Genomic DNA, 23,243 nt, shown 5'->3' with positions numbered 1-23,243 from the left:
ACAGGATCAAGGGGGCAAAGCCAGCCTGCCCCCAGCTTTCCTCTGGCCAGGAACGCCGTCCCCACCCCAGCCCATCCCCATCTCTGCAGGGAGAACAGCTGGGTGAGGGCCAGGGCAATGGGGCTGCCTCCAAACCCACGTGAGTGCTCCTCAGGGTTTGACCCCCATGCGTCCCGGTGGCAGAAGTGACCTAGGACCCCCCATTGCAGCTTGACCACAGGTTTGGGAGGAACGAAAAAGATCTGCTTTATTAAACCCGCTGGAGAAAGGGTACAAGGGGAGGTGGGGGAATGCAGAGCCAAATGGATGGTCTGCGCCATCCAAAACACGAGGGGTAGTGGGGGCACCCAAAGAACAAGGGGTGGTCTGGGGAATCGATAGCTCTCATGGAGCGACTGCTACTTCTTCATGGCTCCTTTCTTACTTTCGATTAGCAGCTGCCCCTCCCTCTTGATGTCTTCACGGGTGGGGACATGCCCGCCAGCTTCACCATCTTCGTCATCTCTGTCTTCAGAGGATTCTGGAGGAGGGAACAGAGAGAAATGGGCTGGGGAGGGTCTGCAGGGCCACCTCCGCTGTGCCTCTGTCCCCAGGGAGAGCCAGCACGTTTTGGAGGGCTGGTGGCATCACAGTGAGCTTTCCTGCCAAGCCCTGGCTCTTCCTGCCCAGCACCCCAGGGTGACCTGCAGGGCCTGGCGCTGCCGCTGCTGTGGCCCATCTCCAGCTGCTGGGGCTTCTGGAGCCACGCGGTGCTGGACGCAGCTCCAGCTTCATTCAAAAGAGGTGGCAAGCTCCAAAATCTCAGTGGCTCCTCCAAGAGCATCCAATAGGAAGAGGCCACAGACACACCCGCGCACTGGTTATTCTTCACAACCAGGTGATTTTGAAGACAAGGGCCTCCCTCCTTGCCCCACAGCATCTTTTCTTGTTCCTTCTGTGGTTCGATGCTCACCACCCCACCAGCTGCCTTCATGCTCCCACATCCCCACCTAAAAGCACCACCCATGCTCAAAGCCTTGGAGACAGCCCCAAGGTCTGGAGAGAACTCATGGTCTGGGCTCTGCTGGGACAGTGAGAGACAGGCGAGGATGGCCACAAATCCCAACAGGCAGGGGCAGGGACAGTCGCTGTGGGACGCGTCCCCGCTATGCTCTCCTACCGTCATCGCTGCTGTCTCTTTGCTCAAACGATACCATCACATTCCGAGGATCGCTGGACATTTTTTTCTCGAGGAAATCCCTGGCCTGCACGAAAGTCTGTGAAAGACACCCTGGGTTAATTGCTGAAGGGGAGGTGGGTGTTACAACCCAAGGGATGCCCTTGATGCTCCCCTGGGACAACACCCTGCAGTGCCCAGTGCCACCTGGAGCTGAGCTGCTCCATGGGGCCACCGCCATTCTCCTCACTTGGGACGGGCCATCAGGAGGAGCCTGGTGCGGGTCCCTGAAGACCCCAGCAGGGATGGACACCCCACGAACCTCATTGCTCTCGTCAAGGATCCTGCGTTCAGGGGGCAGGTGGGCCGCCCGCTCTTGCAGGTACAGGAGCTTCTCGGCCAGGTACTGGAACTTCCCCTCCACCCCCTGGGACAGGAGAGAATCATCCTGGAGACAGAGAGAGCCACCTTGGTGGGCAAAATGAGCCACTTGGGGTGACGGTGGCTGCCCCAAGTGTCACCGCGCTGTGTCACTGCACCACCCAGCGCTGGGTGGCTACCTGGCCGGGCACGGTGATGCCGCGCAGACGGAAGAGGAGGTGGTCGGTTCTGCTTTCAAATTCAAAGAGGAGCTCCTCGTTCCTCAGCATCTGTGCTCGCAACTGGTTCCGCCGGTCCTGTTGTGCCTGCATTTTTGCTCTCAGCTCCTCCTCCAGCACCCTGCAGCCAACCGCAGCCACATCCATACAACTGCACAGGGGTGCAGAAACACCACAAGTCCATTGCAAAAGCTGCTCAGGTTGCAACCCACCACCCCCCCTGCCATGAGCGGGGACATCTTCACCAGCCCAGGTTGCTCAGAGCCCTGTCCAGCCTGGCCTGGGATGTCTCCAGGGATGGTTCATCCACCACCTCTCTGGCCAACCTGGGACAGGCTCTCACCACTCGAATCATAACGAGCCATAAGACAAACTGAAACGGCCTCAAGTTGCGCCAGGGGAGGTTGAGGTTGGATCTAGGGAACAATTTCTTCCCCAAAGGGCTGTGGGGCATTGGAACAGGCTGCCCAGGGCAGTGCTGGAGTCACCATCCCTGGAGGGTTGGACAGACGGAGATGAGGTTCTCAGGGACATGGGGCAGTGCCAGGGGTGGGTTGACAGTTGGACTCAAGGATCTTGAGGGTCTTTCCCAAGCAAAATGAGTCTGTGATTCTATGACACGGCTGTCCCGAGGACAGCAGCACCTGGTTTTGTTGGAGGGCTGGTGAAACATGAGCAAAGTCTTCTGGAGCTCCAGATCCCTCAGTTTTTTCTCCAGCTCCTCCTTCACCTCTTCCTTCTCCTTGATGTCATTCTCCAGGTCCTCCAAGGATGAGTCCTGTGCCAGGAGCTTGCTGGGGATGTTCTAAGCCAGAGACAGCACGAGAACTCAGCCCACAGTGCTCACGCAGGGTGCAGGACCTGGCCCGTGGCCTCAGAGGGCTTTCTGCACCAGGGACCACTGCAGGCTCAAGGCATGGAGAAACACAGCTCCATCCCAGCCCACACAAGAGGGGCTCTGGGGGGCTCCAGGCCCACAGGAGAGCTGAGAACCCCTCAAGAAAACAAAGCGAGCAGAGAGGTCTCGGCTCCCGGTGCCTACCGGCAGCCTCAGGTTTTTGGGGAGATGGGCTGTTCCGTTACCCAGAGGCGCAAGCACTGTACTGCAGCCTTGGCCGCCTCCATCTTCTCGCTTATCTCGGCCTCGTGGTCTGTCTGGGACTCGGCGGCCTCCAGTTCGGTGGCTGAGGCGGGAGAAAAGTGGCAGAGAGGGATGCCCGGAGCTGCCCCAGCGTCCCACCCGTCTGCACCCCGCCAAGCACTCACCCACCAGTGGGTCCTGCTGGGTCGAGAGGTCCATGCTGGACTCGGACTTGGCTGGCTGTAAGGACGTTCATGGTCACCCCCCGAGCTGCTGGCACCCTGGGGAGCTGGCCCTGCCACCCCCACCCATGGGGGCTCGGTGCTGGTGCTTTCCCCTCAGCTCACCGCTGGCACATTCTTTTCGCTCAGTTCCCTCAGCCACGGCCTGTCGATGGGAACCTTCTGGGTGTCCGGGGAGCGCTCTGCAAGGAACTCGGCTTCCCTCTTGGCCAGCTCCTCCTGGAGTGTATCAGAGAAGAGACAAGTGGCTGCAGAAGCTGGGATCACACAATCATAGAATCATTGGGGTTGGAAAATCCCTTCAAGATCATCGAGTCCAACCATAACCCAGCCCTGGCACTGCCCCATGTCCTGAGAACCTCATCTCCGTCTGTCCAGCCCTCCAGGGATGGTGACTCCAGCACTGCCCTGGGCAGCCTGTTCCAATGCCCCACAGCCCTTTGGGGAAGAAATTGTTCCCCACATCCAACCTCAACCTCCCCTGGCGCAACTTGAGGCCGTTTCCTCTGCTCCTGGCGCTTGCTCCTGGGGAGCAGAGCCCGACCCCCCTGGCTCCAAGCTCCTTTCAGGCAGTTCAGAGATCAGAAGGTCTCCCCTCAGCTCCTGTTCTCCAGCTGAACCCCCAGGTCCCTCAGCCGCTCCATCACACTTGTGCTCCAGCCCCTCACCAGCTCCGTTCCCTTCTCTCCACTCGCTCCAGCAACTCAAGGCCTTTCTTGGCATGAGGATGGACCTCTGTGAGCCAGCTGAGCTTCTGGGACGGCCAGTGTCATGAATGACCCCCCGTGTAAATGGGCTGGGTAGGAAAGCGGGCAGCATGGAGGGCAGGGAGGGCTGGAGGGTGGAGAGTGCTGCCTTCAGCATGGCTGGTGCTTTGGGCATGTTGTCCCCAGCCCCAGGGCATCCTGGCCCAAGAATGAGACATGAGAGGAGCTACAGAGGATCTAGGTGCTGTGGGCCAGCCCAGCTCAGTCTCTTTTGTTCTTCATTGCAGGAAGATCCACAGGCCTGGGTGCATGGTGCTGTCTGTGGGCTCTGGAGGGTGGCAGTGGGCCCCAGGGTGCCCTGGGTGATCTCACCTGGGCTATGGCAGCGGCTTTGCAGGCCTCCTCGGCCATGGCCTCCATGGCCTTCACCTCCACTTCGTACAGCTCGGACGTCCTGCACATGAGCGCCACCTCTCTAGTCAGTTGGTTCACCTCCTGGGACACAGGGAACCACAGCCTGTCACCCCACTGAGCCCTGGGGGTCCCCACGCTGTGACAATGGATGGAATCGCAGAATCCTAGAATAGCTGGGCTTGAAGGGCCCTTCCCAGCTCCCCCAGTGCCACCCCTGCCATGAGCAGGGACATCTTCACCAGCTCAGGTTGCTCAGAGCCCCGTCCAGCCTGGCCTGGGATGTCTCCAGGGATGGTTCAGCCACCACCTCTCTGAGCAACCCAGGCCAGGCTCTCACCACCTCATGGAGGGGAGCAGAAGGACCTCGCTGAGCCAGGAGGACGTCCCACCAGCACCAGTGCCCCCAGGGGCACCTCGATGCCTTTGCAGGGGGAGCGGGTGGGACGATGGCCCGCTGAGGAGGAGCTCACCTCCTGCAGGGCATCATGCACCCGCTCGTACACGGCGCCCACTTTCTCTGCAGCGCGGACTTTGGCGCGCATCTTGTCAAGCTCGTTCTCCAGCTGGCGAATCATCTGGGGCAGAAATCGGGGGGACACTCGGGCTGACACCACCTGCTGAACCCAGCACCTACCCAGGGGGTGCAGGGCTTGGGTTCAAGCCCCCATGGGTGCTGCCACCCCAGGAAGAGGGGTCCTGGGTACCTGCTTTTGCTTCTTAGTCTCATCCAACTCCTCCTTCAGCAGCCGCTGCCGCTGCCGCAGCTGCCGCTGCAGCTTGTCCCGGGCTCGGCAGCGCTGCCTCAGCTGGTAGTCCAGCATGTTGAGCGTGTTCGCCTGTTTGGAGATTGTGGCCCGGAGCTTCTCCCGGGCCTCCTGGATGGGCAAGCGAGAGGTCACCAAGCTGGAGGCAGCGCTCGCTGGGCACCCGCGGGAGAAGGGGGTCCTGCCTGGGAAAGTCCCCCCACCGTAGAGCCGGGGACGCTGGGACGTTGCTCCAGGACATTGTCACTCGCTTGCAAGGACGGGGACTGGGAGAGCTTTGCTCTGGGGGGTGGCTGGGGTAAGGCAGAGGTGACATCAGCACCTCAGGGCTCGGGGACTCTGCGGCAGACAGCCCAGGAAAGGCAGGCTGGAAGGGCCAGGAGCTCTGCTGGGGCAGGGGATCTGCTCCGCGAGCTAAAGGAGGACCTGCACGGATGCGTCCTGCCGTGGAAAGGGGCCCATGGGACACAGGTGAACACCCCGTGTCTCACCACACCAGCCCTGTGGGGTTGTCCTTGTGCCGGCACCAGGTCCCTCCACCGCGCACCCTGTTGCCAGTGTCCCTGGAGCCCCAGCCCCCGCAGCAGCCCGTGCCCACCAGACCCCGTTACCTCCACCGTCAGCCCGGCCAGATCGGGGGGCAAGTTGTACGCCCCGAGGACCTCGGGGTCCAGGACGGGCTTGTGCTGCGGGCACAGAGAACGTCACCGTCAGTATGGGGACGGTCACGTCCTACTGCTGTCTGCTCCCGGACAGGGCTGGCGGAGCAGCCGGCTCTGCAGGGCCAGCACCGGGCAGGGGGACGTGGCAGATGGGACCTCCCGCTACCTTGCGGGCCGCGTCCAGAGCCTGGGCATCTTCCTGCACGGCCTCGCGCAGGCGGGGGAGCCGCTCCCTGTTCCGACGGAGCTTTTCCTCGCACGACTGCGTGAAAATCTTCCTCCCTTGCTCTGGGGGACACGAAGGCGCCGTTGCTGCGGGACAACGGGGGGAGCGAGAGCCCCAGCCCGTCCCCGCCAAGCCCAAGGGGCAGCACCTTGCAAGGCGGCGGCGGCGCGCAGCTCCCGGGCGTGCCGGCTCAGCTTTGTCTTCTGGCCCCGCACGCTGGCAGCCGCGTCCCGGTCCCCCGGCCCCGCCGCAGCCATGGCCGCTCCACCGCCTGCCGGAGCCGCCGCCGGGCCGGCACCGCCTGTGGAACCGGGTGCCCGTTGCCTGCGGAACCGTTGCCGCGGCAGCTCCAACGGCCACACGCCACGCGCCTCCCGCGCGGCCACGGCCGCTCGCAGCCCCTTCCTCTCCACACCTGCACGCGGCGGACTCGCTCCGGAGCGATTCCGGAGCGCGCTGCGGTAGCCACGGGCAGCACAGCGAGCACAGCCCAGCTCTGCTGCCGGCACCGCGGCTGCGGCAGCCGCAACCAGCCCAGGGGAGAGCCCGCCGAACCCCCCAGAAACGGGACCGTTGCGGCGAAGACACGCGCACACGGACACACAACACAGCAGCGCTCGCCCGGGAGCTGCCCGCTTGTCCGAGTGCCGGGAGGAGTCCGTCACTCCCTGGACATCCTCCTTCGGAAACTCCACTGCACCACTCAGGACACGGTAGCGCAGGGAGTTAGCAAAACCCGCAAACGCCAGCCAGCTGCCAACACTGATCTTTATTTGGATGCTTACCGTACACTCCTGCTGGAGGACAGATAGGACAAGAAGTGCAAGCACGTACCTTAATTTCTTGATTAATAAAATGAAGCTTCCCCTACCAGAGAAAACACTTAACATTGCATTTGCAGAAAAAACAGACTTGATAAGGAAATTGCCTTCCTAGCACCAAGCGCATAAATTGGCTTAGAGTAAGTTTCTGTAACAGAAGCTCTTTGACCTGCAGCCGTCCTCTTGTGCTCTGGGTGCTGGGATGTAGAAGACAAAAGGCGGGATTATGAAATCGAGCAGTACGGACACAATGTCATCGGAGGCTCTTCCTCAGCGTCTCCCTCGCAGACTCATGAATTGGATGTTAGCGCTAATTGCCAGGGACAAGCTAAATATCAACGTTACCATCCTCAGTGCTTCACAAAGACACGGGCGTCTGAAAAACGCAGATTGTGCGCACGAGGAATCTTACCAATCTGTCCACGTAGAGATTTCCACACTGAGACTGTGGCCGCACGGCAAATAGAATCGTTATGCCACTGAACTTTCCGAGGCAGCATTTAAACACCGCGCAAGATTACCCTGGGGGCAAGATTACTCTGGGGGCAAGAGAAAGTGTTTTAAAACGGGTGAAATGGTTCAAGAATCTCCATTGCAGTGGCCCTCAGCAAAGCTCAGAGTCTATAGTGGCAAACCCTTTGAAAATATCCCTAAAGAATCTTAAGCCAGCCTTGCACGCGCTCCCGTCAATCGACCGCCGCAGAAATCAGCTTCCGAGAGGATCCAGTCCCGCAGACTCTCCGCACCCGACACGTCAAAGCTCCTCCCGTTGACGTCAACTCTCCCTGCTTCAGTTCTACACAATTCACACCGCATTAATGGCACAAAGGCAAAGGTCGTGTCAGGAGCACAACCCAGCGCTCTGTTTAATGGTCACGGAGCGGGCAGAGCAAACGGCGACCACGACACACGCTCTGCTCGCCGGCAGCTCCCGCCTCGCCGCGTACCGACCACACGGGAACTGGTACGTAATTCTGAAAGCTGCTCATATTCCTGCTGCTTTCGGTTTTAGTCACCCAAGGATATATACGCTTTGCCTGCTGGTTTGTAGTTTTAGTTTCTCCTCCTCCTCCAGCCGTTGTCCTCTCTTCCCCTCTGCTTTGAAAGACACAAGTTACATTTATAAGCTGAAACAAGACTGAACAGAATGATCAAGAATTGTATCTTGTGCCTCAGGAGCTGGCTGGAAATTCCGTGCACGTGTTAGAAAGCAGCATAAAAAGACAGAGAATAAAGGAGAGCTGCCAGAGTTGTTCTCGATCGCACTAAAAAGGGGCACGACAAAGAGTTACCGCGGGGGAACTGCGGCCAAACAAAAGCTCGGTGGCCAGAGGCCACCGCCACCTGCTCCAGGTTCATTTTATCGCGGGCATGAGAACAGCTCAGAAACACAAGCTCCTGCTTCTGCCTACAAAAAGCATCGCCAGGGCCACAGCTGCCTCCTATTCTAGTAACAAAAATAGCTACTTTATTTCTTTCTGGATCTAGAATACATAAATAGAGAATAGTTCATTTTTCATTAATGTAGCTAAATATACTTTATGAATAAGTTATCTGGAGAACACTTCTTCTAAATCTGCAAGTACTGTTACACCCAGTGAAGGAAATCTTTTAGAACGGTCCTTCAAAGTTCTCTAATTACCAAGCAGCCAATTATGGAAGTCTAAGTCAGTCTTCACGCTGCCAAGAGATCAGTTTGGACACGATCCACACTTTGTACCTGTTTGAAAGTGAAAACGCAGCTCCCTTTTCTTCAGGTTGCTCTCCTCACATCCAAAGCCCACCCTGACACTCTTCCACTCCACAATGACATGGAAAGCACAAATGATGGCACCGAATCACTCAAGAACTCAACAGCAACCCTTCAAGCTCACCAAACCCAGAGTCACTTTCACATCAGGTCTTAACTCAATCCTCGTTAGTGCAACTCTGACACAAAACGTTCCTACAGGCAAACCCAGCTGGGAGTTTCGAATGATTAAAAAACCTCCACACTGCATGGAAAAATCCCAAAGGATTAGTGTCAGAATATATTTGGCAGCAAGAGATTGGGAAAAAAAAAACCACAAAGGCCTAACGGAAGAGAGCGGCGAAGGCCGGTTGTTTCGCGGGATGTTGTTAACGTAGAACCGCTCCAGGCAGGGTTTCGTTATTCGAGCTTTTCATCTCCTTCCTCCACGTCTTTCAGACTGAGCACTTCCAGCGTTCCTTTCCCTTTGCTCTCGCTCCGGATCAGCTCATCGATCTCTCTGAAGCAGCCTGGATCAATGAGGCACACCTGAAATATTTCACATTTCATCAGTCCAGCTGCAAGATTGGATTTCACCAGCCCCCTTGCCAGGACCACAATCATTTTCCTTTAAAAATATTATGGTTTCATCACTAAGACAGACTTGGCAGGGTTGATAAGCAATTTCTATCACGGAATCTTTCCAAATGAGCTCTGCAGTTCCATTTAGCCATGCTGGACGTGGCTTTTGGCAGCTGGATTGATAGTCTGTGCTCAGAAAGATTTTTACCAAACTTTGCTTTACCACAGACTTAAAAAACCCCCCCAAACTAATTAACCCCTGTCAAAATACAGGCCTGACCCACCAAATAAGAGTAATATTCCATATGTGCAGAGCAGCTTCTCAGTGTTGTAGAAAAATCGCTGCCAAAAGAAATGTCACAGAAATGTCTCAGCCGGAAGCAGCAATCTCTGTACAATAATGGCTATTTTCAAGCTTCCACCACTAGGACTGTGTGAAATTAAAAATGACAAACTACACCCCTAATTTAGAATCTCTGGTAAACTTGCAGCTTAGCTAAACAACTTAATTAATCTTCTGATAAAACACAGAGATGTAGTCACATCAATTATGAATCCCAAGGATGCTTTATTGCTTACGATTTCTAACTGTTCGTGGAAATCTTCATTCTCAATCACTTTAATCAGCGGCTTGAGCTTCTCTTTCAGTTTCTTCCCCTCCTTTGCTGGAAGAAGAAATCGCAGCCTCATGTGAGCACGTTCGATTTGCATGGTCTCCTTTAACTGTCTGATCACTTCCAGGGCCTACAAAGGTGTTAAAAACAAAGAGCATTTACACACCTGCTTGAAAACCACCACACAGATCAAAACCCCAAATCCTTCGCATCAGCTTCGGAGACTTTTGTCAGCGCTGCAGGGAGTTTGCTCCAACGCTGCTTTGATAGATTAACAAGGAAAGGCAGAGTTCTTGTTATATGTGATCCCTCCAACACTTAAAAAACCCGTCTGAAATCTTAAGTAGCACTTATACTGCATACCAACGTGTGGCTTAGATGCAAGACCTGCTTTATCACCTCAATCAAAATAAATGACAAAACTTTTATTTCTGTTCCAGGCGTATCACTGCTGCTGCTTTAATTAGGTTCTTTCTTTCTCCCTTCCCTGAATAGTTAGAAAACAAACTGCAGGAGTTCAGCAGCTGTTTGTTTCCAGCACTGAACCACCGGCTGCATGAAGAATCACTCTGCAGAATTCAGCCCCCAGGGCTCTGCTGATCCCTCTGTGGCTGCAAACAGAGAAATTACACTTGAAGCCACCACCTCTGACCTGAAACCGATTTTGCAAGAAAACAAACCTGCTGCTTCGTGCTCTTGTTTGGTTTGACTGAGTAGTGAATGTCCTTCATGGCTCTTTCTATGAGGATCACTGTGTACGGCCTCTTTGTTTCGGGATTCACGCATTTGTCAGCCACGATAGTCGCGATGTCTCTAAACATCTGCTCCAGCTGCGTGTGCCGTTCTTTGTCCGATACCTGCAGCTCGCCTTTCGATAAAATCTGGACGGTAAGTAATTCAAAAAAATCAGTTAATAAATGTCACGGGTGTGACCAGGGAGTGAAAAGCCTAGTAAATGTGTTAAATTTAACAATTGCTTGAATGGTTTGGTCAGATATGAAGTGGAGAAAAAAAATAATAGTATTAATAATATATGTAATTACAACAGACAGCACGGAGAGATTTCAAAATAAAAACCCTCCACAGAAAAACTACAAAAAGAGAAGCGCAGATTTACTTGAATTCGCAACAAGCCCACAGTTCGTATACTATCAAGAAGGACTAAGAAATCAGATCTGTTCTTAACATTTAATTGGACTTCCCAAAGTGAGCAACTGTCCCTTTGCATCCCCTGCATCCTTAAAAATATACCTTAGGTGAGAAACCCTTCAGCACTGGTAATTCTATTTTTCCTGTGTCTGTAGACATCACTGCATAAAAGCTGTACGTTCTACAGAGTATTCAGAACTCTTTCCAGCTAAACACATATAAAAAATTCAAGACTTGGAGTACAAGTGTGATGGAGCGGCTGAGGGAGCTGGGGGTTCAGCTGGAGAACAGGAGCTGAGGGTAGACCTTCTGATCTCTGAACTGCCTGAAAGGAGCTTGGAGCCAGGGGGGTCGGGCTCTGCTCCCCAGGAACAAGCGCCAGGAGCAGAGGAAACGGCCTCAAGTTGCGCCAGGGGAGGGTGAGGTTGGATGTGGGGAACAATTTCTTGCCCAAAGGGCTGTGGGGCATTGGAACAGGCTGCCCAGGGCAGTGCTGGAGTCACCATCCCTGGAGGGGAAAGTCTTCTCCAAGCTTTTATAAAGCCGGTAACTGTGAAGTGGTTGAAACCTACCATCTTACAGATTTCTGTTTGGTCATCCGTCCCAAATGCTTTAACAAGGTCATCTTTCTTTGCCACCTGGCCTTTGGAAACGTTGACAAACACTGTGTGTGTCTGCAGGACCTCGTCGAGATCTTTCTCCCTAGAGATTAGGGCACGGTTAGAAAACTTGTGAAGTCAACAATATAAAAAAGAACACATAATTTTTCAGCAAGGAGGAACAACTTGTGCTGCCAAGGAGCCTGAAACCTTCTAATCCTGAGATGTAACTCCCCAGGGAAGTGCAGGGCACCGCCCTGTGCCCCGTACCTGGATTCACGCAGATCCCACCACCTTCCTGGGCTGGACAGCTGGGTACCACAAAAGCTCCCCGGCTCCACAGCCAGGACCCACATGGGCCTCTCCCCTGCCACAGCCGGGTGCCCACACGGCGCTGCCCCACACAACTGGGTCACAGAATCACAGAATGTGCTGAGTTGGAAGGGACCTACACAGATCACAGAATAGTTTGGGTTGGAAGGGACCTTCCCAGCTCCCCCAGTGCCCCCCCTGCCATGAGCAGGGACATCTTCACCAGCTCAGGTTGCTCAGAGCCCCGTCCAGCCTGGGCTGGGATGTCTCCAGGGATGGTTCAGCCACCACTTCTCTGGCCAGCCTGGGCCAGGCTCTTACCACCCTCAGGGTAGAACATTTCTTCCTCATGTCCAGCCTGAATCTCCCTCTAGTTTAAAAGAATCACAGAATGTCCTGAGTTGGAAGGGACTCACAAGGATCATGGAGTCCAACTCCTGTCCCTGCACAGGACACCCCACAGGTCACCCCGTGTGTCTGAGGACGTTGTCCAGTCTCTTCTTGAACACTGTCAGGTTGGGCCGTGACACCTCCCTGGGGAGCCTGTTCAGTGTCCAGCACCTCTGGGTCAAGAACCTTTTCCTCATGTCCCACTGACCCTCCCTGGCACATCTTCTGCCGTTCCCTGGGTCTGTCACTGTCACAGAGCAGAGCTCACCCTGCCCCTCCTGCTCCTGCTGAACCTGCAGCCCATGAGCTCTGCCCTCAGTCTGCTCTGCTCCAGCTGAACAAACCCAGGGACTGCAGCCGCTGCTCATCCGGCTTCCCCTCCAAACCTTCACCAGCTTCGCAGCCTCCTCTGGACACTCTGCAGTAGCTTTGTCTCCTTTTCTCCTGTGTCCCAGCCCTGCACACAGGGAATGCTGCAGGTGAGGCCGCCCCAGCGCAGAGCAGAGCGGGACAATCCCCCCCTGCCCGGCTGGCCGTGCTGTGCTGGGTGCACCAGGACACGGGGCCCTCTTGGCTCCAGGGACACTGCTGGCTCATGTTCAACCTGCCGTCCACCAGGAGCCCCGATCCCTCTCCATGGAGCTGCTCTGCAGCAGCTCGTCCCCCGGTCTGTCTGTACAGCCGGGGTTGGCTCAGGTGCAGGACCCGGCACTTGCTCTTGTTGAACTTCATGTGGTTGGAGGTTGCCCAGTTCTGCAGTTTGTCCCGTTCCCTCCGTGGGGCCTCTCTGCTCTTCAGAGTGTCCAAGGGAGGTCCCCACACGCCCCCCACCTCCCCCCCCCCTCGCCCTCACCTCCGGGCCCCACACGGGCCTGCGCCCCACACGGGCCTGCGCCCCACACGGGCCTGCGCCCCACACGGGCCTGCGCCCCACACGGGCCTGCGCCCCACACGGGCCGGCCTCCTTCCCGCCCTCGAGCAGGCCCTGGGCCGGCACTCACGCTCCGCTGCGCCATCCCATGACCTTGTTGCGGTAACAGGCGATCTCGAAGCGCTTCCCGGCGCGCCGGGCCCGCACCACGGCCACATTGGTGAGGCGGATCTGGTTGGTGGGGGTGAAGATGGACATGGCGACGGCCGCTACTGCGCCACGGCCGAGGGGCCGCCTCACGCTGCCTTCCCATTGGTGGCCACTGCCCCCGCCCCGCCCCCAGGAGCGCCAGCAAGAACCTTCCGGAGGGAAACGGCGGCCGGAAGGGTAGGGGGTGGTACATGGCGGCGGGTGAGGGGGGCCTGGGGGAGCTTGGCGTGGGGGTGGTAACTGGGGGAAAAGTAACCGTGAGGGGGGTGGCCGTAGGGTTTGGGGTAAATAACTGTGAGGGGTAGTGGTAATAACAGGGTGGGGGGAGCGGGGCGTGTGTGAGGGGAGGAGTAGTGACCATGAGAGGAGGGTGGATGTGGGGGGTTGATGACGGTGGGGTGGGGGATGATGACTGGGGGAGGTGTGAGGGGTGGGTGAGACCCGTAGGGCATGTGTGGGGTAATAACGGGGGGGAAGTAATAACCCTGTGGGGAGTGTCTGTGGAGGGGTAATAATTGTCTGTTTGGGGGTAGTAACTGGGCAGTTGTGAGGGGCAGGAACTGTGAGAGGGACAATAACGGTGTTGCTGGTACCTGTGTGCGTGGGATAATAACTGGGGGGCTGTGAGGGGTGGGTGTGGGTAATAACTATGGAAGGGGCAATAACTGTGTGTATGAGAGCAATAACCATGAGGGGGTGATAACTGGGAGTGTGTGTGTGTGTGAGGGGGGAAGAGTAATGACTGTGGGGGGGAAATGTGTGTGGGTGATATTTGGGGGTATGTGAGGGGGAGTGGGGGGGTAGTGGTTTTGAGGTGGTTACTGAGGGGGTGGGATATGGGGGTCAGTGTGAGGGGTTTGTATGGGGGGGTTAGAGAGGTGAGTGAATGCAGGAGGAATGGGCTGGGGGGTGCAGGATGGCGGGTGCTGCGGTGGGCACAGGGTGCGGGGTACTTGGGCTGCTGCAGGTTTCTGGAGCCCCCTCGAGGGTAAAACCCACCCCTGTGGGCTGCCCACGTAAACCAGTCGTGCTGGAGGCACAGTATGAGCTGCTGAATGGGCCTGGGAGCCCCTTGGCTCTTTTCTTTTAGGGAGTTCAGCATTAATTGTGGAGGGATGAGGGGGAAAGAAGCTTTTGTACCATTAGTAACAACCCAGGAGAAAAACAAGTTAGCAAAGCTTCCAGCCTCTTGGAAATGCTCAGTTTCTGAGCTCTTGTCTCAGGTCTGCAAAAACAAGATCCAAGAGGACTGTGGATACCAGCAGGAGGGTGTTGTCTGCATTTCTCAGTCCATCAGTGTTACAAACAAGCCTTATTTAAACTCTTAAGTGCTTTTTTTTTTTTTGAGATAGGTAATGTGAGGGACTGCACAGGTGCACTGCTGGCTACAGAGTTATGTACCCTGAATCTTTAAGTTGTTCAGAACAATCTTGGTTGTTCTGAATCAACTGTCACTCACATGATAGAATCCTGAAAAAGTACTATGAAGCTTTCCAGGTTTCAGTCTGCGTCAAAGCTGTTGTAACCAGTGTGGTGTCTCATGTACACAAGCAAGCGTTGTGTTCAGCAGCAGCCTCTTTGGAGGCAATTTCTCCCCTGACATGGAGCTTTTTAGCTCCAGAGATCTGCCTGTGTCAGGTCTGTGTAAAACTAAGGCCAGTATGATACAGCAAATGTTCTACAAGGAGTTTTTACTTTCAGGTACTTGCACAGCATGAAAGTATTTTCTGCCTTTCCTTAGAACAGAACCTGTCTGAGAAAAACCCAGAGTTCCCATGTGACAGCGTAAAACATTAGCTTGGATACGGAGATGAAACTTGGCTTATGCGCCTCTGAGGAGGTGAAGGCTCCTTGATTCAACTGGTTTTTTTTTTTGTCTTTAGCCAAAAGCTGTTTTCTGCAAAGCCTGAGAAGAGCTAATGGCGTGAGCCTGTGGGTCCTGTATGGTTATTTTCTTGTGTGCTTACACTGAATTCATACTGTAGGAATCTGCTTTTGCTGAATCTGTTATTTATTCCAGATTTAGATGTCTCAATGGATACGTGGAGCTTCTACACTTCCCTGGTGTCCTTATGGCTGCACAGATTTTACATTTATTCTGTTGTTGCTGTTGGGATCAGCATTTGGATCATTGTTCAGTTCCTCACCACCAAAACCAGAAGGAAGGCAAGTGAAGATGGAAGTGTTTTTGCCCAAGAAGGCCCCAAAATCTGCGTGTGGAAGCGAGTGGCTGCCGGGTGACGGTCCCCACTAGTGCAGTGACATGTGCTGCCCCACTGTGGGCCCCCCGTGGGTCACCGCAGAGGCCAGATGTGGTCACATAGGAAACTATCACCTTGCCAGTAGAATAGGCCCAGGCAGGGTCTCTCAGCAAAGCACATTTTATTAATGATTTTGTGTGACCGAGTGATTTCCCTAAAGGCAGGCATGCATAATAGGGCAAAAAGCCCCCGTTTGTATTCCTCCAAATCCTGGGTGCAATTTCCCTCCCCTGTTGCCCACTGGTCGGTACTTCAGGGTTTACAGAGCACCCGACACCTGCCTCAGTTTACGTATTTCATTCGTCTAATCCGAACAATACCCTTTCCCTTATTGATCTGTTTAAAAATGGGTTCCTGGCTCTTTGGCCGTCCTTCCCTCTAGATTAACTTGTAAACACAGGTATCAGTTTGCATTCTGGGATTAGTTTGAAGAGACTTGGTTTTACATTAAGGATCCACAGTCTGATGTGTCTCGGTCCCTTCACTCGCTGGGGTCAGGTGCCAGGTGCCCAGTTTGTGAAAACAACATTTCTTCCTTAAACGTTCCTTACAGTTCAGTCCACCTGAGGGTTATAATCCTCAGCCTGGATGGTCTCATGTTTGTGGGTGACTCGGTGCCCTCGTTGCTCTGATGTAGGAGCAGCTCTCTGCTGAATGCTTCTCCCGTCGTTACTGAGAGATCGTGTCAGCCTGGGTTGCTCTGTCACTGCAAATCAATCACTCTGCTTGTGCTGGAGTTCTCAGGTTCCTCTTTCCATTGATGTTACTGATGAGGTTGGGCTGGTTTTAGGACAGGAGTGGGATTAGGCTGTTCAGGATGCTAAAACCTTCTTGTGCAGGTGAGCAAAGTTCTGCTGCGTGAGTTGGGAGGTTCCTGCGTTCAGCTGGATCCGGCTGCGTGTGACCTGAGTTTACTGGAGCGTGGCCTAGGTCAGAGACGTGGTTGTGTCTTTCTCTAGGTGTGAGAAGCTAAAATGCTTTGACAGCCTCATTTAATTAATGCTGAGAGTCTGGTCACAGGATATGTGTTTTAAGTGGTTTTGGGAGAAAGGGGTTAACATCACTTTGAAAAGGGATTGAATGAGAAGTGGTGCTTGTTTCTTAGGGTGAAAAATCCAATGGGAATCCACCTTCTTCTGAAGGAACAGAAGACAAACTAGTAAATGGATCAGCCACCCTGGAGGCAAAGGAGCTCTGTGTTGCCGGGGTAAAGATTTTCTATGGGTCTCAAACTGGCACAGCAAAGGTATCAGTTACTTTATTTTCCCCACATACATGAAGTAATTTGAAATATCATTGAGATTCAAGTATGTTGCTTGCCTTAGAAATATTGCACAGTGTAAACATCAGAAAGTTCATTAGCTCATGAAAAGTCATTGCCCAACATGGAAGATAATTTAAAATTATATAAAAATAACATTTTTTCTACTTGCTTTAAATGGCGCATGTGGTAGAGACATTGATTATGAAGTTTAAAGTTTAATCTTGCTGTGCTCTTAATTGCGAGCAGGTCTTCTTAGAGACAAATACTGTTTTAGGTGCTTTTGGAAAAAATGGTGTGTATAAATGGGAAATCATTAGTAGTTAAAATTTGTGTCACTCTCTTCTTGCAGCCAATATACTTAATTTCATTTTAACATGAGGAATTCTAGGTCCAGTGTCCAGTTCTCGGATGTCTTTGTTCTTTCTGTTGTGGGAGGTGTCTTGTGACTGGGCGTATTGGGGCTTGTTTGATCCCCACCATAGTTGGGTTGAAGTAACTGATAAATTCCTATATTTTTATTTTTCAGAGGTTTGCCAAAGGTCTGGCTGAAGCTGTTATTTCACTTTGTTTGCCTGTGGAAGTCATCAGCATGGGAGATTATGATCCAGATGATTGTTTAGCAGAGGAGGTAAGTACCTTATAAATATGACTAATAAATAAAAGCTTTTCCTTGTGTTGCAAAGGCTCTTTTCCCCTTGTATTTCTTTCCTGTAATTCTGGAAATTCCCAAAGCTGTGTGGTAAAAATTACTTCCCTTTTGTATAAGTGTAACCCATCAACCCTCAGCAGAAAACACCTAAATTTTGACTATTCCTAGGAGAGGGTCACATAGAATATTTTGATGCTGACAGTGCCTTTGTACGAGCTGGTTCTGTAACTCAGGTGTGAGTTTTGTGAGAGTGGTTGCACCAGGTCCCTCTGTTCTGTCTCTGTATCCCCAGGGAAGGTTTCAGAACCAGAACAAGCAGGTGGTGACAATTCTGCAGCCTTCACAGGCTTATAAGCTAAAAACTCCTTGCGAGACATATTTAGATGGAGTAATCCTTGAGGGATTTTTCTTCTATGAATATTGATAGTTGCTTTTTGAATCGGTGGGAGACTTGATTGCTGCAAGAGTCTGCTCAAGAAGCTGTTGAGTCTGCTCAAGAAGCTGTTGATTGGGGTGGGGAAGGGAGATGTTCTGTTCTTTTGTACCACCTCTGTTAGGTAGCGGACAGACAGTTTGATCTCTCCTGGCTAATTTAAGGCATGTCTGCAGGGGGGTTGGCCATTCGTCATCACCTGCAGCGTCCCAGACTAAAAACCCACTTAGAAAAAAACCTTGTCTTTTAACTTCTTCCAACTGCCCTTGTGTTCCAGCTCTCTTAGTGATGGCAAGTGTTCTGACAAATGCACTGATCTTTTCTATTCTGTTCTCTTTATTATTAGACAACCAGCAGGAATGTTTGTGTGTTCCTGGTAGCTACATACACAGATGGGCAGCCAACCGAGAGCGCAGCGTGGTTCTGCAAGTGGTTACAAGAGGCAGCGCATGACTTTCGCTTTGGGAAAACGCATCTGAAAGGCCTGAGATACGCTGTGTTTGGCTTGGGAAACTCAGTTTATGTTGATCATTACAACACTGTGAGTATCTGCTCTGCACCTTCCTTAAGTTTCTGCTCCTCTGAAGGGCTGAGCTTCCCAAAATGCTCCAAAACTGAACGATAACTGGTAGTTTGGGTGAGATTTGTAGCCTTTGTCTGGCCTGGGTTTAGGGCACAGGCTGTGCAGTTTTGAAGCAATTGTACTGCCCTTTGAAATGGGAAAGGAGTCCCATGAGCATGATGTTAATCTGCAAGGTGTGGTTAATACATTGGGTAAATCCTTGCTGAGTTAGTTTTCAAGCTTTGAAAGTGTTTTATCAGTACATGAGGGCACAGTACTGTAAATCTTCTCACTTGCTGCCTTTTAGTTTAGAGTGCTTTTCTTGACGTATTTTGTCCTTTACTATATTCTATTGACCTTAGCTTTATTTCCTGATGTAAAATAAGGCAGGACCTGGGGGTCTTGGTGACAGCAGGATGAGCATGAGCCAGCACTGGGCCCTTGTGGCCAGGAAGGCCAATGGTACCTGGGGTGGGTTAGAAGGGGGTGGTCAGTAGGTCAGAGAGGTTCTCCTGCCCCTCTGCTCTGCCCTGGGGAGACCACACCTGGAATATTGTGTCCAGCTGTGGCCCCTCAGTTCCAGCAGGACAGGGAACTGCTGGAGAGAGTCCAGCGCAGCCACCAAGATGCTGAAGGGAGTGGAGCATCTCCCGTGTGAGGAAAGGCTGAGGGAGCTGGGGCTCTGGAGCTGGACAAGAGGAGACTGAGGGGGGACTCATTCATGGGGATCAATATGGAAAGGGGGAGTGTCAGGAGGATGGAGCCAGGCTCTTCTCAGTGACCACCAGTGACAGGACAAGGAGCAGTGGGTTCAAACTGGAACACAGGAGGTTCCACTTAAATATGAGAAGAAACTTCTTCTCAGTGAGGGTGGCAGAGCCTGGCCCAGGCTGCCCAGGGGGGTTGTGGAGTCTCCTTCTGTGCAGACATTCCAACCCGCCTGGACACCTTCCTGTGTAACCTCATCTGGGTGTTCCTGCTCCATGGGGGGATTGCACTGGATGAGCTTTCCAGGTCCCTTCCAATCCCTAATATTCTGTGTTTCTGTGATCTGGACCTAATTAGTTTCATCTCTCTCAGAAAAATGCTATGTGTCTTGTTGCCAGCTTGTTATGTTTGTATAGCTGGGACCACGTGAAATTGTGTGTGATACTTGTTGGTCAGAACATCCACATGCACAAAGCAGCTTGTTCCCAGAGCTCATCTCTCACCACATCAGTGTGATGGTAGAAATGGGGCTGTGTGTGGTGCTCAGACTGTTTTGTGGCTGTGCTCTCAATTGGCAGCTGAGGAGTCCAGAAATCCCTGCCTTGCAGCCCTGTGCAGCGCGCTGGGCTCACTCCTCACTGGTTTGGTTGCCTGCTTCACTTAAAGGGAAATTAAATGAAGCCCAGGTTAACTTTTATCATATCCCAGGTTGGAAGAAACATTGACAGGTGGCTGTGGATGCTCGGTGCCAGCCGCATCATGACTCGTGTCGAGGGCGACTGCAACGTGGCCCAGAGCAAGCATGGCAGCATCGAGGCCGACTTTGAAGCCTGGAAAACCAAGTTCCTCAACCGGCTGCAGGCGCTCTGCAGAGGGGAAAAGAAACCCTGCAGCGGGAAATGCAAGAAAGGGAAGTGCAAATCTCCAGGGAAGCAGAGCAAGGAGAGCTCAGATCCTGAACATGGAGCGTCAGAATACGAGAATACTGAGGTAGAGCCGAAAACTGTAGGGCCGTATTTCTGGTTTGGTGCTCCTTGGGGTGCTGTTTGACTGTTCTCCTTCCTCCTGCAGCTCAGGGGGGTGACATGGGAGTTTGATGCTACTTTGTGGAGTGAAGGAGGAAGAGGGCTGAGCAGATAACAAGTAGAATACACCATCCAAAAAAAGGGTGAACAATTAGTGCTGTAATGTGGCTGTGTGATGAGGGAGTCTTCCCCTTGAATGGAGGCAGGTGCATCTTGTGGCAGATGCTTCAGGGAGCCCGTTTGGATTCTCATCAGTCTTTGCATTATCTCGTGGCCAGGTGAAGCATTTAGTTCCCTGTTAATCTGCTTTCACTTCAACTTGTGGAAGCTGAGGTGCTTTGCCTGCATCCCAGGCTTTTCCAAAGGCAGCTGGGGAGTGTTACCTGAGTGAGTCCTGGATCTCCTCTGGATGTATCTGCCTGTAATAATTGGTCTCTTTTGGAGTGTTTGCTGACAGGTTTTAAATAAGAAACCCTCTCTCTTGCTCTACAGTGCAAGACCCAGAGCTGTTATGGCACTTTAAGCCTCCTTGCAAGCCATTTATTGTGGATTTGAAATGATTGCTGTGGTCATGTTGAGTTTTGTAGGGAAAAGGGCTCTTCTGGCTGAGTGGGTCTGAGAGGGCTGGCTGCTGCAGGAACAAGAAGAGAAAATCTTGCTGTTACCCCAATGCTGTTGTGCTGTACCTTGGCTGTGTACAGAAAGGAGACAACTTTTCTGCTCTGTGAAGGGTTTGACTTGGGAAGCAGATCCCTCATTCCCTGTTCCTTCAGGCCAGGGCACTTACAGGAGTTAAAGGGCTTTAGGTTTCCGGATTCTCATAGTGTGCAGTGGGGTTGGACTTTTCTGTATCACTTCTCACATGGAAAATGGAGCAATCTGGAAGCAGGATGTCTGGGCTGAGTTTCAGGTGGTCTATGGACTGCTGAACTCTTAAAAATACATGCTGATAAAAGCCCGAAGTTTAAATGCATCTCATATATATTTTACAGGTTATTGGTCAACTATCTGTAGGGTCTAGATAGAGGGGAGAGTAAAACATGAGCTACTAGAGAACCTGTTCCAAACAATACATCTTGTATACTTGATACGGGTTAGTGGCAGACACTATTCCTTGTTTTTCAGTAGTCTTGGCTGATTGTGAGAGCTGATTTCACTGGTTAGGATAGATGCAGGTCTTATGTTTAACATTCAGGTACATTCCTTATTTATTTTTTCTCTGGTCTCTTACACAGGCAGAGGAGTTGTTTGAAACCAGTAGTGAGGAGGAAGCTGATGCTGAGGAAGCTGGAGGCACAAATTCCGTCATCGATGTTGAAGATCTCGGCAATATTATGAGCCACATGAAGAAAGCAAAGGTACCGCTGCTACAGCGAGTGTAGAACTGTCAGGTCTTTGTTGCTGATCAGTTGAATTGATGAAAATATTACCTGCTGGATTTGAGTCTGTAGGGCCTAGTTAGAGAATGAAATATGAGCTGTTGGAGAACTGGTCCCAGAAAAAACATACATGGAGGTATATTGGATATAGTTACCTGCTGACCGTGACTTGTTCACTGAGCAAATGCTGCAATGGTAACTTGTTTTTTGAGTTTAAGGGAAAATTACTTCCCCTGCTAACATTTAGATCTGGATGTCCATCTCTGCCACTGTGACTCACAGTCCGGTGTCTGAACACAAACCCTGTGGCTGTATCTGCCTGTGAGTGCCTCACTTGAAGTGTGGGGCTGTGTCGTGCTGCAGAGCTGCAGCTGGAGCTTTAATGCAGCTGCAAGAGCTTCTGTGTTCTCGCTGCCACCCTAAGGTGAGGGGCTCTGCTTGCGGAGCTGGGTCTGACCTGCGCTGAGCCTGCCAAAGCCGAGCCTAATTCCCTGATCCATTTCAGGTTGTTACTGTCTCCGTTCCTGTGCAGTTCTTTTTGTATTTCTGTATTCAGTTTGCAAACAGGGTATACCCAACTCATTTATTTGGTTACAGAATCCCAGAACCCCATGCTGGCTGGGCTGCAGGAGCTCTGTAGATGCCCAGCCCAGCCCTGCTCACGCAGGGTCACAGAGCAGATCACACAGGTGGGTCCAGGTGGTTGGAATGTCTCAGAGAAGGAGACTCCACACCCGCTCTGGGCAGCCTGGGCCAGGCTCTGGCACCTCCCAGCAAACAAGTTTCTGCTCATGTTCACATGGAGCCTCCTGTGTTTCAGTCTGTGCCCGTTGCCCCTCACCCTGGCGTTGGGCACCACTGAACAGAGTCTGCTCCATCCTCTGACACCCACCCTGAGCTATTGATCCCATGGATCAGATCCCTCTCAGCTTCTCTTCTCCAGCTCAACAGCCCCAGCTCTCTCAGTGTCTCCTCATCACAAAGATGCTCCAGACCCCTCAGCATCTCTGTGTCCCTCCGCTGGACTCTCTCCAGTAATTCCTTGTCTTTCTTGAACTGGGGAGCCCAGAACTGGCCCCAGAACTCCAGATGTGGCCTCAATAGGGCAGAGCAGAGGGGTAGGAACAACCTCTCTGACCTGCTGCTCACACTTCTCTTAATGCACAAAAAGGAGTGAGGATATGAACAGCTCTGAGGCTCAGCCTTAGTGTGCTCCCCACACTCTTTGCTGGAGCAGCTGGTAGTGGGGAGGAGGAAGGGTTGTCCCCAGGATGGACGTGTGATCTGTGTTGCCATCTGCTGACTCCAGTTTTCCTCCTTAGTGATCTTTCCATGATGGTGTCTTTCCTTGTGAAACCCTGAGCAATCCATCCCCTCTCACCAAACCTACCTGTCTGTAATTACACCCTTCTTATCTCTGTGGTGAGAACTCCTCACAGCTCCTTTCTGAATCCAAACAGTCTCCTCAGCAGCCGGAGCAAGGTGACACCACAGGGTCACAGCGAGCCAGGCCATGGGTCACGGGATGCGGCGTGCTGAGGAGGTGACAAGGGGAGCATGGGCATCTCTTCACATTAGGTTAAGGAAGGAGGTAAAACACTTCCTGCTGCTTGTAACAAACCCTGTTAGAGCGGTCCTGCTTTCCTGGGGGGGATGCAGAGCATGTGAGAGCTCTTGTCCCCGAGCTTATGTGGACTTGTGTGCTGCAGTTTGCAATGGAAGGATGGATGAGCAGTTTGTTTTCCCTTGGGAGGGAGAAAGAGTCGGTCTTGCTCCCTGTGTGCAGGTGCTGTCAAGTTCTCCTCCTCCCCGTGTGCTCACCACTAGAGGTCAC

At 52.9% G+C, this 23,243-nt stretch overlaps 3 protein-coding genes across 13 annotated transcripts in view; 1 reads left to right on the top strand and 2 right to left on the bottom strand.

Moving 5' to 3' along the window:
- Positions 1-221: 221 nt before the first annotated feature.
- On the bottom strand, positions 222-8,424 carry LOC135575918 (coiled-coil domain-containing protein 183-like). Of its 2 annotated transcripts, none has more exons than XM_065037226.1 (14): positions 6,000-8,424; positions 5,792-5,913; positions 5,575-5,649; positions 4,904-5,074; positions 4,670-4,774; positions 4,158-4,280; positions 3,184-3,297; positions 3,022-3,076; positions 2,839-2,939; positions 2,400-2,560; positions 1,717-1,876; positions 1,479-1,604; positions 1,160-1,256; positions 222-520 (listed from the first exon to the last, which is right to left on the bottom strand). In XM_065037226.1, the coding sequence occupies exons 1-14, from the start codon at positions 6,739-6,741 to the stop codon at positions 399-401; spliced, it is 2,274 nt and encodes a 757-aa protein (XP_064893298.1). In that variant the 5' UTR covers positions 6,742-8,424; the 3' UTR covers positions 222-398. The 2 variants fall into 2 exon arrangements, with proteins under 2 accessions (XP_064893298.1, XP_064893299.1); XM_065037227.1 differs by having other exon boundaries at positions 1,479-1,583.
- A 249-nt stretch (positions 8,425-8,673) lies between these two features.
- On the bottom strand, positions 8,674-13,223 carry SBDS (SBDS ribosome maturation factor). Of its 2 annotated transcripts, XM_065037230.1 has the most exons (6): positions 13,049-13,179; positions 11,616-11,793; positions 11,319-11,448; positions 10,278-10,478; positions 9,563-9,727; positions 8,674-8,950 (listed from the first exon to the last, which is right to left on the bottom strand). In XM_065037230.1, the coding sequence occupies exons 1-6, from the start codon at positions 13,134-13,136 to the stop codon at positions 8,822-8,824; spliced, it is 891 nt and encodes a 296-aa protein (XP_064893302.1). In that variant the 5' UTR covers positions 13,137-13,179; the 3' UTR covers positions 8,674-8,821. The 2 variants fall into 2 exon arrangements, with proteins under 2 accessions (XP_064893302.1, XP_064893303.1); XM_065037231.1 differs by lacking the exon at positions 11,616-11,793 and having other exon boundaries at positions 13,049-13,223.
- LOC102089530 (S-adenosyl-L-methionine-dependent tRNA 4-demethylwyosine synthase TYW1) overlaps positions 13,183-23,243 on the top strand; it is a 108,811-nt gene continuing 98,750 nt past the window's right edge. For 2 of the 9 annotated variants that reach the window (XM_065037219.1, XM_065037216.1), the window contains exons 1-7: positions 13,183-13,305; positions 15,149-15,294; positions 16,495-16,635; positions 17,180-17,281; positions 18,082-18,276; positions 19,714-19,995; positions 21,266-21,388. In XM_065037219.1, the coding sequence (XP_064893291.1) occupies positions 15,163-15,294; positions 16,495-16,635; positions 17,180-17,281; positions 18,082-18,276; positions 19,714-19,995; positions 21,266-21,388 (975 nt within the window). In that variant the 5' untranslated portion in view covers positions 13,183-13,305; positions 15,149-15,162. Of the gene's footprint in view, positions 13,330-14,027; positions 14,969-15,016; positions 15,070-15,148; positions 15,295-16,494; positions 16,636-17,179; positions 17,282-18,081; positions 18,277-19,713; positions 19,996-21,265; positions 21,389-23,243 lie in introns of those variants that run through there. The other 7 variants (XM_065037218.1, XM_065037215.1, XM_065037220.1 and 4 more) reach the window with 7 other exon arrangements.

This window comes from Columba livia, chromosome 20, assembly GCF_036013475.1.
Source record: "Columba livia isolate bColLiv1 breed racing homer chromosome 20, bColLiv1.pat.W.v2, whole genome shotgun sequence".
NCBI classification, from domain to species: domain Eukaryota; kingdom Metazoa; phylum Chordata; class Aves; order Columbiformes; family Columbidae; genus Columba; species Columba livia.
Note: the sequence above shows the minus strand (reverse complement) of the source record. Positions and strands in the feature narration are given on the sequence as shown.

Bases quoted from the DNA above. Each gene is read 5' to 3' on its own strand.
- LOC135575918 (XM_065037226.1), bottom strand. From the start codon at position 6,741: ATGTTAAGTGTTTTCTCTGGTAGGGGAAGCTTCATTTTATTAATCAAG. The intron at 5,914-5,999 runs GTGCTGCCCCTT...CGTGTCCCCCAG, and splicing joins CGCCGCCGCCGCCTTGCAAG to AGCAAGGGAGGAAGATTTTC. The intron at 3,298-4,157 runs GTGAGATCACCC...GATACACTCCAG, and splicing joins AAGCCGCTGCCATAGCCCAG to GAGGAGCTGGCCAAGAGGGA.
- SBDS (XM_065037230.1), bottom strand. From the start codon at position 13,136: ATGTGGCCGTGGTGCGGGCCCGGCGCGCCGGGAAGCGCTTCGAGATCG. The intron at 11,794-13,048 runs GTGAGTGCCGGC...TGATCTGTGTAG, and splicing joins ATGGGATGGCGCAGCGGAGC to GTCCCTTCCAACTCAGCACA. The intron at 10,479-11,318 runs GTAGGTTTCAAC...CTTACCGTCCAG, and splicing joins AAACAGAAATCTGTAAGATG to ATTTTATCGAAAGGCGAGCT.